At 39.6% G+C, this 18568-nt stretch overlaps 1 protein-coding gene across 1 annotated transcript in view; it reads left to right on the top strand.

Annotated features, from left to right (window-relative positions):
- Positions 1-18568, top strand: part of UBAC2 (UBA domain containing 2) — a 188629-nt gene that overhangs the window by 112571 nt on the left and 57490 nt on the right. The window contains exon 6 of the mRNA XM_010368522.2: positions 3460-3507. Within this exon, the coding sequence (XP_010366824.1) occupies positions 3460-3507 (48 nt within the window). The remainder of the gene's footprint in view (positions 1-3459; positions 3508-18568) is intronic.

Here is an 18568-nt window from a genome sequence, read left to right as displayed (position 1 = left end):
TGAGAACAATCAAAAGGTAGAAAGTAGAAAATGAGTATCAAAATTAATTTATTGAATACAGTGTCGCAAATAAAGCTCTGAAGAAGAGTGTGCTCTACCAACCCGAGCTTTGGAGTTTTCAAGAAGCATTCAGCTTCATTATTTCCTTGTTTGTGTAGCTGTGATGGTAGTGTCACCATTTGCTAAATGGTTTGCTGTGAAGACTACTAGAGTACTACTGTCCAGCTTACATTTGAAAAGCTTCTTTGCCAATCCTCAGCGAATGTCAGTTGCTCCCTGCTGGGCTCCAGGTCTGTGGTAGGAGAATGATTTTCAGTTTTCTATCTGTACTACTTGTCACTTTTCTTTTACTCTCACGACTTTTGATGTAGTTTTATTCTACAGCTTCCTGTGTCACCATGTGTCACTTGGCCTTTTGATCCACTGATTAATACTCATAACATTCCTTATCCCACACACATATAACCGGATACTAGCGTCGCTTCAGAATGCCTTCCTCCCTCCCCTTTTAACCTTTAGCATTTCCTCTCACTTCTCCAGTCTGCTGTCATGTGTTATCAATGGCTCATCTGGGGCGTTTTCTTACCACTTTTACAACCGTTTCTCATGAAATCTGTTTATTCTCCATCTCTCAACCCCAGTATTGTTAAACACCCCCCTGATCCTACCTGATATCCATGTAACCAAATAGCCTATTTCTGCAGTTGATTCTTATAAGTAGGATTTGCTATAGCAGATTTAATATTTTTAAAGCTGTTATAACGGAGGCCATGTGGAATTTGAAGAGCACTCCAGACCTTGCTCAGGAGACCCAAGTTCTAGTCCTATGTTGGCTCTCTCCAGCCATGAGACTTGGGTTGAGTCTTGGAACCCCTCTGAGCCTCACATTGACTGTATAGTTCTTCCAACTCTAAAGCTATGTAGAATCTTTGAGAATGAAAACACTGTTTTATTAATTGTGGAGTAGGAGTTCAGTGTGGCATTGTGGAAAGTCTTTGGAGCCAAGTCATTGGGTTTCGGTTTAATGACTTGGTCTGGTAATGATTTGCTTTGTCACTTACCTTTTCTGAGCCCCCATTTCCCCATCTATCAAGTGGGGATGATAATATCTACCTTATAGAGGTATTTGAAGGATAGCATGAAGTGTTTAGTGTAATCTGAACAGATAATAAGAGCTAAGTCAATTGGTTACTATTAATTAATAATTTATGTCTCTATAGCTACCACCATTCATTTTTCTGAGATTGTGAATGTATTTCTTGTTTTGTTTTGTTTTTGGCATAAAGCAAAATAAGTATTATGTTTAATCTCTCGGGGAAAGGGGGTCTTAGTTGGATGAAGAGACACAGCATGGCCTTTGTCACAGGGCCATTGTAGTAGGTTGGTGCAAAAGTAATTGCGGTTTTTGCCATTAAAGTAAGGCAAAAACCGCAATTTTCCACCAACCTAATATCTAGTGCAGTTTTTGCGGTGTTACACAGCTCACCATGAGGGATCCCTCTTAGCCCTGCCGAAAGCAGAAAAGTAGATGCAACTACCACGGATAGTTTTTCAAAATAATAAAATTTCCAATATTTTTGTATTATTTCTGGTAACTTTGAGAGGGAGAAGTTGAGATCAGAAAATAGAGGTGGAGATGCCTCGTTGGCTCCTTGATAAAATCTGGGTCCTTAGCATCAATGGCATGCAGGGTTCTTCTTGCCTGTCTGGTGTCAACTCCCACTTGTGCCCACCTTGAAGGAGTGTAACTGAACTCCTTATTGCTAAAGTGTACATCCTCTGCCTGCCTCCCTCCCCTCCAAGCCTTTGCATGTGTTTCTGTGCCTTTTTCTCTCCCCATTACAACCAGGTACATTGTTGAATGAATGAAAGAATGAATGAATGAATGAAGACTTGAATCATAATCGGAAGAGCCAAAATGCTTAAGACTCATTTAAGTATCTGATGACTTGAGAGCCCATAACATCATGCCCTGTGCAATGGGCTATGATGTTATGGGCTCTCAAGCTATCCGATACTTAAATTAGTATCACCCACTGAGTGAGATGTATCCCCTGTCCTCAAGGAGCCCAGCCATGAGAAAACACACAGACACTGGCAAGATGTAGGCAGACATACTGGGGACCACACAGGCAATGAGAGGCTTCAGAACCCAGAGGAAATTACTTTTTTAATGACAAAATGATATGCTCTTTTTACTTGCATATGAGACATGGAAGAGTGGAGAGCATGACTGTGGAGGCAGTCCTGGATACACTCCAGCCCACCACCTGCTAGCTGTTGACCTGCAGCAAATTGCTTAACTACTTGGTTTTGCTGAAGTGCCTTGAGAGCAATGCCTGACACATGGAAAGTGTTAGCTAGTCTATTGTTCCTTCTATTTGTAGAAGAAAACTACAGCAAAATATTTGTCTACATGGTTCCCATCATTATTATCAGAGTCATTTCCACTGAACCAATGTCCATGCTCCATCAAAGGTTCAGATTTAAAGTTGCAGCCAGTGCGCATTTCTAAGTGAGCCCATCACTAGAGCAAAGCTTGCCAGCCTCTCTGTGTATGTCAGCTCTTACCTTTTGTGTCTGTCTTCTTTCTGTGTGTCCTTGGTAAGTGTGCAGAACTTTGAGGTTTTCATCTAGCACAATGCCAGCGATGAACCTGGGCTGTCCTGCCTGAGTATCCTGCCTCTTCCTCTACGATCAGAAGTAAACCCCCAATCTAGAGTTCTAAAAATTAACCAACAATAACCCACAAATCATTTCTTTGTTGCAGGAACGTTTTCAGAGTCCTTATGATTTTTTTTTAATTACCCTGAGCACAACTCTAAGATATAAACTATTTGGAAAACAAAGGGAAGAATTTCATGAGATCTAATTCTGATTACTTTTGCCATTAATTAACTTCATTACTGTGATTTAGTTTGCTCTTCCTTGGGTGAACTAGAATGAGAATATCAACACTTGAGAAAGTCACCATTGAATATAGACCTAAGTAGGCTGGCAGGGTTCTTCCCATCTAAATTTAGGGTAACAATGTTAAGAAATTAAAATGAGAAAGTTATTTACATAAATATCACATCATTGCCAAGCATGGGATGGTGATTACCTGTTTTGTATGTTGTTAATTCTAATAATTTCTTTGTATGTAGTATTTTACGTTAAGTCAGTTGAAGTTTATAAATAACATCATACTTTGGTTTCACTTATTTTTCTTTGCATGGGGTGTGGGCCACGTTCAACTTGTTTTAGGCTATACAAAGTCTGATGTCTGAATAAAAAAATTAATATATAATTTTCTTTTAAACAGTTGATATTTACTAATTTTCCATTTGCTTCTCTGTATTATGGCATATATAGTTAATACTTGATATAAATGGTCATGACTGTAGTTATGTAAAAATAAGTGTGCTGTGACTGGCAGTTGAATTTTATTTTTAGTTGCCTTTTTTTTTTCTTTTATAGCTTTTCACCTCTGGTTCCTACATCTGGATTGTAGCCATAAGTGGACTTGTAAGTGTGACTACCCTTTTATACCCAATTCTCTCTCCTGTAAAAACATTAGGAAAATTGTCCTATTTAGATTTTGCATCATATTCAACTGTCTCACCATTCTTTTTTTTGAGACAGAATTTCGCTCTTGTTGCCCAAGCTGGAGGGCAATGGTGCAGTCTCAGCTCACCACAACGTCTGCCTCCTGGGTTCAAGTGATTCTTCTGCCGCAGGAGACCGAGTAGCTGGGATTACAGGCATGCGCCACCACTGCCCGGCTAATTTTGCATTTTTAGTATGAGATGGGGTTTCTCCATGTTGGTCAGGCTGGTCTCGAACTCCCGACCTCAGGTGATCTGCCCGCCTCAGCCTCCGAAAGTGCTGGGATTACAGGCATGAGCCACTGCACCCGGCTCTCAACATTCTTTTAACCATGGCAGGTCTGGCTCAATGCTACTTCTGTAGTGATTAAAAAGGGCCAGTCACGGCCGGGCACGTTGGCTCGCGCCTGTAATCCCAGCACTTTGGGAGGCCGAGGCGGGTGGATCACGAGGTCAGGAGGTGGAGACCATCCTGGCTGACATGATGAAACCCCATCTCTGCTAAAAATACAAAAAAAATTAGCCGGGCGCTGTGGCGGGCGCCTGTAGTCCCAGCTACTTAGGAGGCTGAGGCAGGAGAATGGTGTGAACCCAGGAGGCGGAGCTTGCAGTGAGCCGAGGTGGCGCCACTGCTCTCCAGTCTGGGCGACTGAGCGAGACTCCCTCTGAAAAAAAAAAAAAAAAGGCCAGTCACATGGAAAATTGAGACAAGGGAGGCCAGTTTGTGCTTTCAAGGTAATTTTGATGAAAGTTTTAGCTGGATTTCTTGTTAGTGTTATCGTTTTTAAATCACAGAGAAAAAAAAGCCTGAAAATGAAGAAGTTGGACTTACTAAAAATAAGGAGAGATAGTCTGCTCATTTGGTAAAAAGACATTATCACACGAGGGAGAAAACATGCCAACTGGAAAGTCAGGTGGGTTGGACCTGACCCAAAGGACTCATCATGGAAGAAGGGAATGAACCAAGCAGCCTCAGTATGTGTGCTGGAATTTTTTCATCTTGCCCATGCTATTGTATTTTATTTTAATAATAAGCATTTGTCCTAAATTCTCCATGAGGTATTTAAAAAGAAATTAGAGCATGAAATGGAGTTTTATTCTTCATCCATGACTTAAATTTGAACCTCCAGATTTATAAAAATACATTTTAACTAGTGGTTATAGAGCATAGTTTTAATTTCTTTCTTGGAAAAGACTAAAAATGACAGAATGGATTCATAATAATACACATTTCACTGCAAGGACTGCACACATTTCAAGTAAATTATCACTATCCTTGTTTCTTGGGTGAATGACTGGTATTTGGGGCCAGTGTGTCATCCTGTATACCTGCTTACCCCTCTTCTTCCTTTAAGCTCTCTTTATTCCTTTTCTGTGTTCATTCTTTGCTTAAAACTATGCCTTCGTTCCCCATGGCTGATATGCTTGCAGCCGAGATTCTGGGGCTCCAAGTCACTTTGTTTTCTCCTCCCTAAAAATTTTCACATCTGCCCAGATACGTGATTTGGCTTCAGGACCACAGAACTAAACCCTGTTGTGAAGTCTTCAGAACACCTGAGCTATCCGTCTGGTATTCTTGAGACTTGTGGTGGCTTAGGGCCATCCTGGGATTAGACTGATTCTCTGGGACACAGGTGCCAGACTCTCCCAAGTCTAAGCTCACGCAGTTAGTACTGCTGCGTGACTGAGGAAGACTTAACCAGCCTGAGAACAGCAAAGAAGGAGCTCATTGCTTTGATCATGAGAGCTGCCTAAGGATGTACCATTTCTTCCATGGCATATTTGTTTCACTTAGCAGTAATGGTTTTGAGTTCTGTTTTAAGTATTTTCCAAAAGCATTCAAATATTGAAGTACCTTATTATATATGCTTTCATTGTGTTAGTTACTATTAATTCTTTTACTCTCAATATTTGTCCCCTTCTTTAGTAACTCTTATGTGACTCAGTTTTTTAAAACACATTCCATTTTCTTTCTTTATTCTTTTTTTAGACTCCTGGCTTTTAGTGCTTGCTGTCTCCTCAGAAAGTTTCATTGTGTGACATTCAGTGCACTAGAATTGGAGGTTGCATTTTTCATCTCTTTGTAGGCTTTTTAAAATCTAAAATTGTATGTTAAGATCATAGTCTTTTCCAGTACACATGTTTAACAGGTAGTGGGGTACCTGTTTTAAGTTTTTAAAAGGAATCAGACATTTAAAATAAAATTCTTGACAAAAAAAAAAAAAATTCCCTTGTTTCAGAAGCGTGAATAGAATTACAGTGTGTTTGGAATATTGTTCAAAGATGATGTAGCATTTTGAAGAACCCTGCTAATAATAAACATTTCTGAGCCTTTTACAGTCATTGATTTAGCCAAAGTTACCAACCTTCTATGACAAAAAAATCTGATAAATCTTCATATTAACCTTGTTCTTTATTATTATTTTGCCATAATTAGATGACTGTGTTTATTTAAAATAATTAATATTCATGAATCATAGCCAGTTTTCCTACGTTCTGTACCATAAGCGTTGGTGCTTATTTTGAACCTAAGGAACATTTTCTTTTTTTGTCTAGAAAATTCTCATTTTTATTATGAAATATTTACTGTGATATGGCATACTTTAGGTAAGGAAGATTGTAAAAGAGAGTATCAGTATGATTTGTGAGTGAGTGATTCGCACATCACTGACTATAGGATGCAAGCCTGAGATTCACAAAGTCACAGTCTGCCTATTCCAGATGGCTCTTGCTCAACATGACTTCCCCTCTTCCTTTATAGATCAAGTGACTTCCCTTTTTGGGGAGATATTATGCTGAATAAAATACAAACAAAATAAAATTCTTACTATGTAAAAGAAATGCACAGATAATTATAATCATAGATGATATTCAGTGTTTTGGGAAATGTTACAAAACCCGTTGATGAGATTTCACGTTTTGGTATTGAAACCAATAATTCACTTAACCATGTGTGTTAAGCAATGATTTTATTTCAGTCTGGCAACTAACGTGTTTTTTAAGAGAAAGAGTATTTTTTAAACAGATATTTGTATGAAGCATAAGTAATTTGTTATTTGCTGTCATAGAAACCAAAAACTTTACTCATGCTTTTCTGGAAAGCTGCCAACTTTGGATTGAGCTTATTTTATTTAGCTAGGTACTGGTTGATTTATTTTGTTTAGGCTAGTTTTTTTTGTTTTGTTTTTGTTTTTGTTTTTAAAGACAGGCTTGCTCTGTCACCCAGGCTGGAGTGCAATAACATGATCTTGGCTCACTGCAACTGCTGCCTCCCTGGTTCAAGCGATTCTCGTGTCTCAGCCTCCCGAGTAGCTGGGATTGCAGGTGCATGCCACCACGTCTGGCTACTTTTTTTGTATTTTCAGTAGAGACGAGGTTTCACCATGTTGGCCAGGCTGGTCTGGAACTCCTGACGTCAGGGAATCCGTCCACCTCAGCCACCCAAAGTGCTGGGATTATAGATGTGAGCCACCGCGCCTGGCCTAGACTAATTTTTAATCTCTCCTCGGTGTCCCTTATTCTTGCATAATTATAGGTGTCTTTGAATATATAACTTTAAAGTATTCCACTGATTAAAATAGAAGGTTGATAAATTATGTCAGTACAGTATTTTACTAGGTAAATTGACCACTTTTTATCTTCAGTGATATCACAGAAAATAACTAAATCATTTTTCTGAGTTGAGGGAGGACAGTTTTTAGCTTACAGGAGCAATAGTAAGTTAGTTTGCCCAGGATGGCTGTCAGACCTCAGTTCTCTTTTGTTATCCAGTAGAGACTCCAGCTGCTGCCCGGGAAAGGTGAGGGGGATTCCCTTGTACTTAAAGATTACTGTAAGATTATTCACATGTATCATTGATAAATGTTTTTGTGTTGCCTTTTTCCTCCTTTGACATTTCTGATTTATTTTTTTTTTTTTTTTTGAGACGGAGTCTTGCTCTGTCGCCCAGGCTGGAGTGCAGTGGCTGGATCTCTGCTCACTGCAAGCTCCGCCTCCAGGTTCACGCCATTCTCCTGCCTCAGCCTCCGGAGTAGCTGGGACTACAGGCGCCCGCCACCTCGCCCGGCTAGTTTTTTGCATTTTTAGTAGAGATGGGGTTTCACCGTGTTAGCCAGGATGGTCTCGATCTCCTGACCTCGTGATCCGCCCGTCTCGGCCTCCCAAAGTGCTGGGATTACAGGCTTGAGCCACCGCGCCCAGCCGACATTTCTGATTTTTAATGCAAACATTTAGTATTTAAAATAGGACTTTTCATGAAATGTTGCAAAATTGTAATTGAAAAGCTTGGCTGTTACAGCCAAGTGACATATATCAGTTTAAACAAATACTTCAACATTTCAGTGACTGTATTAACTGTTCTTCTTAATGTCTGGTGAGAGACCTTCAGAAATTGAAGTCAGTCTTCATATATTCCTAATTCCACTAATTTTGTTACACATTAATACTTTTCTTTTCCTTAAAGCGTTGCTTACTTACTGAACTTCATTTAAATTCTTTTTTGTGGTTCTGCAGAGAGCTTTTGAGCCGTCTACATCCCAGAACTTCTTCATTTTCTGCAATTTTATGAATCATAGTACTGAGTCATTACCACAGGGATGCACCCTAATTCTCAAAAGCCGAGGCCTCAGGACTGATCTGATTCTGGCATGATTAAAATAGAAAGAGCCTTCTTTTGCCGATTTTTCTTTTTATTACAGTTCACACATTTATCTTTACTTGAGCCTCTTTCAAGCTGTTTGAGAGTGAATTAACAGGCTATATTCCTCAGACTTCTCCCTTCAACGCAGCCCTTCACTGTACCCATTTCCTGCATTCGTTACTTGTGTACAGTATTCGTTACTAGTATATCAGACTTTGATTATCTCTGATCCAGCAACCTTAGTGTGGAAAAAAAAAAATCTGTTACACCCTAAAGTAAGATTTGGGACTTCGAATGTGGTCTGAGTTTGGATTATTTTCTGTAAGCAGTGGGGATCTTTAAAGCACTTCAAGAGGAAAGAATTTACGATGGTGCCAGATTACAGAAGCCTTATCAGGGTTTGTAGATCATAGGACGGGGATAGGGAAAATGAGCCATCTGGAGGGAGTCAGGACAGCTCATTTGCGGTCTGTGATTTGCCTTTCTCTCTTCCCTCTGTAGTACTTTTAAAGACAAACAAAAAAACCCACACTACTGTCTTAAAGTAACTGTGAACAAATGGAAACAGCATAACCTGCTGTGGAAGCATAAGCATCCTTAGAGTATGTTTTGAGGCCCTGGCCTGCTTCTAGGCGAGGAATGGTAGGTGCGGGTTCCTCTGCACTGCCTCTGCTTGTGCCCAGCTCTCTTCTCTCCATGCTTCCTTTTCTCCTACTTAACCTTCTTTCCCTTAGATTGCTTCTCCATTGACCAAAGAGAGGTATAGGTAGCAGGTCAGATAACTCCTCTGATGCACAAGCCTCCCAGTTAAACTTAGATTTGGATTATTTTCTAGTAGTTCATTGAAAATGAAGACAGAAGCTGCAAAGAAAAATCAAGGCTAACCGGATACAGTGGCTCATGCCTGGAATCCCAGCTCTTTGAGAGACTGAGGCAGGTGGATCGCTTGAGCCCAAGAGTTCAACACCAGCCTAGGCAACATGGCAAAACCCTGTTCCTACAAAAAACAAACAAACAAAAATTTCAAGGCTGACCAAAGCCATGAGGGTGGTGGGACTTGAGAAAGGACCATGTGTAGAAGTTGAAGACGGGTCCTTAGGAAACATCCAAATTTGGCGGGTGTTTTATAATTAAAATAGCAAGTGTGATGTCAGTGCTTGTCCATTGTACACCCCACACACACTCACATTCACGTTGACTCATCCATATGCACTCCCTTCTCTCCTTTTTCTTCCCTCCCTCTCTATGCCCCTTTCCCTGTCCTGACGACCGGGAGCCGGGACCGACTAGAAGAAGCCTTCTGTTAATATATTCTTCCTTGTGGCAATTGCAACTCAGGCCCAGGATGACAAATGGTGTTGTAGGCCGTTGTTAACACAGGGAGGTAGTGACCAGTCGACATGTGATTTCTAAATGTTCAGTGCAGAATAAATGAAATGATGCCATTGTCTTAATAAAGCTGGCAGATAGAATTGACTTATAAAATTTATAAAAATAGCTATAAAACTTTATTGTTGCAACTTATGTTCTACCTGTAGGCAAAAATGTAGCCTCCTTTCAAAGCCTTTCAAAATGCGACCTCCTCACCTACCCCTGTCACTTCTGTGAACCATACACTGCAACGACACTCAATATTTTACTGTTCCCAAACATCCACTTTCAGGATTCTGTATCATTGTGCAAACACGTATTTTTCTTTAACAAACACACAGCACTTACTATGTACCAGACACTTGTGGTAGATTTTTTGTTCTAGTATTTTTGTTTGTTCAAATATATTTGGTCAAAATATGTTCTGCCCCTCAGAACAAAATATGTTCTGAAGCCGTCCCTCTAGGGCCTCTGCGTGCCCTGTTGACATCAGGTTTTGTTCTTTGACTTACACCAGCCACTAAAATATGAGCAGAAGTGACAAATGCTTCATCTAGGCAGAAGCTTGAAGAGCCACTGCCTGGTTCCACCATTGCTCTGTCCCCTTTGCCATGAGAAAAGCAGGGCCCAGAGAGGGGCTGCTCCTCAGACTCCAGAATGAAGAAGTCAAATGGAGCAGGGTTGTACCAACATGTAGCGTGAACAAGAAATAAATCTTTGTTATAAGCTACTGAAATTTGGGATAATTTGTTACCACAGTATAACTTAGAAAAAGCTGACTAATAGTACTCTTTTCTAAGCACTTTACAAATATTATTCTAATTAATCCTTATAAAAACCCGAAGAACTCGGGACTATTCTCCCCATTTTATAGATGAAGAAACTGAGGCACAGGGACATTAACTAAGTCATGCACTGCATAACAACGTTTTGGTCAACAACCGAGTGCGTATTCAGTGGTGGCCCTGTGGATTCTAATGGCGCATAGGTAGAAACCTGGAGTATGGCAGTCAGTGTTGGCACTACAGATCGAGTAGGGGAAATGACTGATATTCAGTCATGGTGCTGGAATACCTGATTTTCTGTATGAAAAAACATAGATCCATAAAAATACATATCCCATCTAGGTTTGTGTAAGTACGTTGTATAATGTTCACATGATGACCAAATCACATAACAACACATTTCTCAGAATGTGTCCTTATCGTTAAGCACCACATGACTGTAATTTGCCAAGAACACCAGCTGAAAAGTAGTGGAGACAGGATTCAGATGTAGGTAGCATAACTGTAGTATCTATGCTCTTTTTTTTTTTTTTTTGAGATGGAATCTCACACTGTCACCCAGACTGGAGTGCCGTGGGGCGATCTTGGCTCACTGCAAGCTCCACCTCCCGGGTTCATGCCATTCTCCTGCCTCAGCCTCCCGAGTAGCTGGGACTACAGGCACCTGTCACCCCGCCTGGCTAATTTTTTTGTGTTTTTAGTAGAGACGGGGTTTCACCATGTTAGCCAGGATGGTCTTGATCTTCTGACCTCGTGATCTGCCCAGAGTGCTGGGATAACAGGCATGAGCCACCGCGTCTGGCCTGTGTCTATGCTCTTAAAAGATAGCTTTGCATAACCACATGCAGTTTCTTCCAATTATATCCCCTCTTTCACTCACATATCCCTTCTTCTAGGAAATCTTACTCATTTAAGTCCTGGCCCAACCTTTTTCCTGAGTCAGTCCTGACTTTATTTATGAGAGCTCCCCTCTTAAATGTTTCAGTTACAGTATGTTATTGTTGACTATAGGTATGGGGTTGTGCAGTGAATCTCTGGCGCTTATTGATCTTGCTTAACTGAAACTTTATGCCTGCTGATTTTTAACTCTCCTTTTTCCTCTGCCTCTAGCCCCTAGCAACCACCATTTTACTCTCTGATTCTTTGAAATTAACTATCTTATATATCTCATATAAGTGGAATCATGCAGTATTTGTCTTTTTGTGACTGGCTTGTTTCACTTAGCATATAGGTCCTCATGTTTCATCCACGTTATCGCATATTACAAAATGTCTTTCTTTTTGAAGGGCTGAATAGTATTGCGTTGTATGCATGGACCACATTTTCTTCATCCCTTTGTCTATCGATGGGCACGTAGGTTGTTTCCGCGTGTTGGCTATTGCAAATAATGCTGCGATGACGTGAGAGTGCCGAGACCTCTTTGAGATCCTGATTCATTTCTTTTGGATGTATACCCAATAGTGAGATTGCTAGATCATGTTAGTTCTATTTTTAATTTTTTGAGGAACCTCCATACTGTTTTCCATAGTTGTATCATTTGCATTTCTGCCAGCTGTGCACAGGGGTTCCAGTTTTCCCCACATCCTCACCAACACTTGTCTTTTGGTGTTTTGTTTTTTTATAATAGCCATTCCAGCAGGTGTGAGGTGATACCACATTGTGGTTTTGATTTGCATTTCCCTGATGGTTAGTGACATTGAGCATTTTTTCATGTACCTATTGGCCATTTGTATGTCTTCTTTGGAGAAATGTCTGGTTAGGTTCTTAGCCCATTTTTAAACTAAGTTATTAGTTTTTTGGTATTTAATTGTAGGAGAGTCCTTTTAGTTTATAGGAATTATATGTTATTCTTCGTAATCTTCAGTGCCTATCACAACGTCTATTTGATACACATTCTAAAAATAATTTTTTAGTTTAAAAACTTAATAGTGTCAAAAAATAATTTCTGTGTTGTAAAACATTATACTACATGATTGTCAGGATGCTTGCAACGTGTACTGCCTTACTAGGTTCTTGATGTGTTCTCTATAGTGGTAGAGTACCTGGACTGCCTATTTTAAAGATAGGGAGGCTGAGGTTCAGGTTGCACGAATGATGGGTGGTAGAGCCAGGACAAAGGCCAGGTGTTCTGCTCCAGGCCCAGTGAGTCCAGCACCTTGCACTGCACATTTCAAGGCTCTCGTCCATGTCTGTTCCAGCCACGAGATGCACAGACAGTTATTCTTAAAGTTTCCCTTAGCCACACCACTAGGATGAGGCCCCATTCATCAGCAATGGAGACATGATTCTGGAGGGCAATCTTGGGTATGGAGAGGTTTTCAAAGTCCCCAGAGGCCCTGAAAGACACAATCAACAACTTTTTGCAGCCTTCTGTATGCTGACCAATAGCCAAGGAAAATTTTTTCTCATTAGCAGTCTCTATTTTCTTCCTAATATGAAGAGTGTGGCGTATAGCTATGCTTTCTCTTCTAAAATCATCAAGATATTTAACTGGTCCTCTCTCCATGCTTAGTTAAAAATGCAGCTTAAACCTCACCTTCAACAAACTCATTGTCTTGTATTTCTTGCATTGTCATACTCAATCTGAAGTAAAGAAACATTTAGAGAAAACTTAAAGGATAATTTAAAGTATATTAGGCTGGTTTAGTAGTGTTACTGATTAAAGGAAAAAGAAGTGGAGATAAGGAAGAGGTTGCCAAGAAACACCCCTACTTTTACATTGTAGAGATTACTGGTAGATTATCATGTCCGTTGCAGCACAGAACATTTTCCCCTGGGGTCTTCACATTGTCTTTTTATCAAGAAATTAAAATTTTTTCATCAGTTTTGATTATCTCTTTAAACTGTGTAGTTCTGTTTTTTGGTTTTTGGTTTCTCTCTCTTTCTCCCTCTCTCTCTTTCTCTCTCTGTGTGTGTGTTTAATGTAAGTGTCCAATGTTTGTCTTTGGGGACTGACTATGTTGATGCTTCCTTTCTGTCTCTGGGAAGGGACTATGGTAAAATTAACATGTGTTGTTTTGAATTTATTTATTATTTATAAACAGCATAGGATGTTATCAAAGGTCTTCTCATGTTAGTTTATGTTGACAGCTGAGAACATTTTCAAAGCAGCAGCAGGTTTTTGTTGTTAAAAGCTTGTTTTTGTTCTGCTAAAATCCTACCTCTTATAAAATTTAAAAGATTTACGTATCTATTTTAGATCTTTCTAGATCTTCACATTCTTTTTTATTAAAAAATTCTTTTTCCCTTTTTTTGTTTATTAAGATGTTATTTACATACAATAGAACTCACCAATTTTAAGTGTATAGTACATTGAACTTTGGTAGTTGTATACAGTCATGTACTCACCACCATAATCAGTATGGAAAGCAGTCTCCTCACCATGAATGGTGTCTTCATGCCCCATGCTGTCTTTCCCCACATCTAGCTGCCAGCCCCAGGTAACCACCGATCTTCATGTCATTATAGTTTTGCCTTTGCTGGCATTTCATATACTTGTATTGTATAATATGAAGTATTTTGGTTTTACTTCTTTCATTTGAACATGATGTTTCTGAGATTCACCAATTTTTTAAATTAATTTTTCATTTATTGTATTAAGTAACAATTAATAGATTAAGTGTTAATCTATAGTATGGATACAGCATACACCATACTTTGTTTATCCATTCACCAATTGATGGACATTTGAGTTGCTTTCAGGTTTGAATTATTATGAATAATGCTGCTATGAACATCTGTGTACACATTTGTGTGTGGGCATATGTTTTCCTTCTTTAGGAACGGAATTGCTGGATCATATGATAAGTGTATATTTGACATTAGGAAATACGACCATGTTATTTTACAAAGTGGCTCTACCATTTTGCATTTCCACCATCAATGTATGAAACTTCCAAATGCTCTACACCCTTGTCAACACTTGATATTGTCAGTCGTTTTAGCTTTAGCCACTCTGTTGGGTATGTAGTGGTATCTTGTGGTTTTAATTTGCATTTCTCTAATGATTAGTGATGTTGAGCATTTTTTTTATGTGCTTAGTGGTCATTTGCATATCTTCTTTTGTGAAGTATCTGTTCAAATCTTTTATCCATTTTGTTCATTAGGCTATTTATCTTTTAATTGAGTTAAAATAATTCTTTGTATATTCTGAATATAAGCTCTTTGTTGGATATGTTTTATGAAAATTGTATTCCAATCTATGGCTTGTCTGTTACCAAAAAGCAAAATTTTAAAATCTTGATTCATTCATTGTTAACTGATTTTTAAAATAGTTTGTGCTTTTTATGTTCTGTTTAAGAAATCTTGGCTAATCCAATGTCACAAAGATTTTCTCCTATATTTTCTTCTAGAATTTAATAGTTTTTGCCATTTCATTTAGGTCTGTGATCCAATTTGAGTATAATTCTTTTGAGGTAAAGGGTAAGATTTATTCTTTTCCACACAGATACTCAATTGTTCCATTACCAGTTACTGAAAAGACCCTTTTCTCCATTGCATGACCTTGGCACCAAAACTCAGTTGACCAGTATCGGTCTATTTCTTGACTCTTTTCTTTCCTGATTATCTATATGTCTGTCCTTATGCCAATACCACACTGCACTGATTACTCCAGCTTTATGGTGAGTCTTGCAATCAGGCAATATAAGTCCTCCCACCTTGTTTTTCTTTTTTAAAACTGGTTTGCTTATTTTAGGACATTGACTTTTAATATACACTTTACAATCAGCATGTAATTTCTTCAAAAAAGGGGAAAAAGAGTCAAGATTTTGCTTGCTATTGCATTGAAACGTTAGATCAACTTGGGAAGGATTGCCATGGTAATGGTCGTTAAGTGTTTCCACAGATTCTTTTACACATCAAGAGGTGGAGCTTATTTTTCCTCTGCTAGAGTTTGAGCTGACTTGGTGATACTTATAATGAATAGAATGTGGCAAAAATGATGGAATGTGACTCCCAAGAGCAGATCATAAAAGACACAGCTGCTTTGATCTTGCTCCCTCCTGGATCACTTGCCCTTGGGGAGCCCGTCTGCTATGCCATGAGGACACTTAAGCAGACCTGTGGAGGAGTCCACATGGCCAACAGTTGTGGCCTCCTGCCAGCAGTCAGCACTAACTTGCTGGGTGTGTTTTTGAGCCACCTTGGAAGGTTATCCTCCAGTGCCAGTCAGGTCTTCAGATGAGTGCAGATAGGCTGACATCTTGACTGACTACAGCCTCATGAGAGACCTTGAGCCATAACCACTCAGCTGAGTTACTCCCACATTCCTGCCCCCACAGAAACTGTATGGATAATAGATACTTATTGTTTTAAGCCACTGAGTCTTGGGTAATTTGTTGCTCAGTAATCAACAGCTAATACAGCAATTTTAACAGTACTGAGTTCTCCAACTCATGAACGTGATAAGTCTCTACGTTTATTTAGCTCTTCTTTAATTCCCTTTTGCAGTTTTAAAATTTTCAATGTATAGGCCTTGCACATCTTTCATTAGATGTATTCCTAAGTAATTCTGGTATTTTGATGCTATTACAATTGGAATTGGTTTTATACATGTTTTCCCAGTTGTTTGTCACTAGCGTATAGAAATACAGTTGATTAGCCGGGCGCGGTGGCTCACGCCTGTAATCCCAGCACTTTGGGAGGCCGAGGTGGGCTGATCACAAGGTCAGGAGTTCGAGACCAGCCTGACCAACATGGTGAAACCTCATCTCTATTAAAAAATACAAAAATTAGCCAGGCTTGGTGGTGGGCACCTGTAATCCCAGCTATTCAGGAGGCTGAGGCAGGAGAATCCCTTGAACCTGGGAGGCCGAGGTTGCAGTGAGCTGAGATCATGCCACTGCACTCCAGCCTGGGCTACAGAGTGAGACTCTGTCTCTAAAAAAAAGAGAAAAGAAAAAAAAGAAATACGGTTGATTTCTGTATTTTGTTTTTGTGTCCTGCAACTTTTCTAAATGTGTTTATTAATTCTGGTAGCTTTTCTGTGGATTCCTTAGAGTTTTCAACATAGATGGTCTGTATCATCTGGAAATAAATATTGTGTGTTTATATGCTTTATTTCTTCTTTCCCAATTTGTGCCTTTTATTTTTCTTTATTATACTAGCTAAGACCTCTAATAGAATATTAAATAAAAGTGGTAAATGGATATCCTTGCTTCTTCCTGGTCTTAGATGGAAAACATTGAGTTTTTCACCATTGAGGCTGTATCTATAAATCCACAAATCTTTTAGATCTTCACATTCACTTTTAGTTTATTATTTTTCATCAAACGTAAGAAATGAGTTTCAACTGAAATAAGCCCATATTTTTATTTTTCATTTGTTGAATCCATTTAAGAAAGTACCTGTAGCTTTTAAAGGAGGATGGTCTCCATGTTAAAATAGATATTAGAAGGTGTTTGTTTACATATAAGCACCTGATTATGGTTTTCTCCATGTGCTAGAGACTCTAGTTGCCTCCCAGTGTATTTCTGAGCCAGCAGTGCCTCCAGCTGAGCTCACATATCTCGGTATCCTTTCCCTCTCAGTCTGACCACTGGATTAAGTCCTGGCATCCTGGCCATTGAAGTGTAAACACACATATTCGTGAGACTTCTGAGAAGGCTCCTTAAAGTAGCCTTTTGTCCTTTTTGTCCTTTCTTACTTTTTTCTTCTGACTGCTTTGACTGTAGTTAAGATGGTTGGAGCTTTTTAAATATGAAGGTAAAATAAACTTCTCTTGTATTTAAGCCACTGTTGTTTGAAGTTTTCTACTTAGCATAGTTGACCTAATCCTCCTGATGCATGGTTTCCCAAAAGGAAAAGCCTAGAGCAGGTTTCTAAGACAGTATGTGAGGAATGAATGATCTGCGATTAGCCTAATTATTTCTGTCTCTATTCCAATTTGGTTTTCCAAGAATCAGAAGGATAGCCAGCATTTTAATTAGGTACCTCAAAATTTTTTAGTTTAATATTTCTGTTCCCTCATATGAGATAGAAAAACTATAGAAAATTCAATCTGAATCAATTTTTCACTTAAAGAATAACCAGTCCCAGAGTAAGTGCGAAAGGCATCTGGTTCTGTCTCTCATGAAAAGAATAATCTTTTCAAAACGTTTCACAAATGGCAGAAATAACTTTGGGCATCTCTAATTTGCATTCGCATTCTTGGGATAATAAATTAGGGAATGTACGAAGTTCCCTTATTCTTTCTCTAACATTTTCAGTGCAGAAGAAGGAATAGAAAAATGTAAGATGCATCAGGGCAGGGATTTTTCTGTTTTGCTCTCTACTATGTTTCAGTGTTTAGAACATAGGCTGGCACATATTAGCATTGAGTAAATATTTGTGGAATGAATAAATGAGGTCTCAGTGGGTCTGGTTACCACAGGCCTTGAGGGCACACTAAGTCTGTGTGCTGGGGCTCATTTGCAAGGGGACATTTATTCCTTTGGCTGCTCCTTGTCATGCAGAGGCAGTATCATGCCCCTGGGAAAGCAGCCCCCTAGGTTTGTCCTGTTGTCCCAGTAGATGGTCGGTTTCTTGAATGTGGGACTGGTGGTTGGCCCAGCTTGCCTTGTGGGTTTTTGTTCAGCCACAGTTGGCCAAAGAAAGCAGTCGACACCTGTGTGTCATTGCAAAGTCATGGTTTCTAACCTTTGCCTGTTGTGGTTTCAGGCTAGTACTAAACAGGACCAGAGGACAGTTGAAGTTTACTGTCTATAATCAAGAGTGTTTTGCATGTTTTCTACCCAGCAAATTAAATTATTTGCCTGATGAGCATTATTTCATGATTCCCTTCCTAAAAGGGCTAAGCATCTAGAAAATCTGAAGAACCGTGTAATCGATGTCCATGTTTATTAGTGGACTAAGAGAAAAGCTTTTCCTCTTGCCTTACATTCTCAGACTTACAGGGTCCCAGCTTCCGCTGTTGGCCTATAGGGGGCTGCTCCCTGTAACGCGGAGCCAGCCTGGGTCTTTGGCCTAGACTCTCAGCTGGATGTGGGCCAGGGGTTCTCTGGTTGCGTGACCATGTGTCCCCTTTCCTAGACAGGGTTCCTACTTCCTGTTGCCCAAGTGCTCAAACTCCAGCTCGAGCTTGTCTTCCCAGGCATATGCTCTTTGTTCCTTTTTGCTTTATCTGGTCGTCCTGCACTGACCCCTTGCCTGCCAGAGACTGCACCACTGCTGCCTTCTTTTTCAGT

The sequence above is a fragment of the Rhinopithecus roxellana genome, chromosome 18, assembly GCF_007565055.1.
Source record: "Rhinopithecus roxellana isolate Shanxi Qingling chromosome 18, ASM756505v1, whole genome shotgun sequence".
Lineage (NCBI taxonomy): Eukaryota > Metazoa > Chordata > Mammalia > Primates > Cercopithecidae > Rhinopithecus > Rhinopithecus roxellana.
Note: the sequence above shows the minus strand (reverse complement) of the source record. Positions and strands in the feature narration are given on the sequence as shown.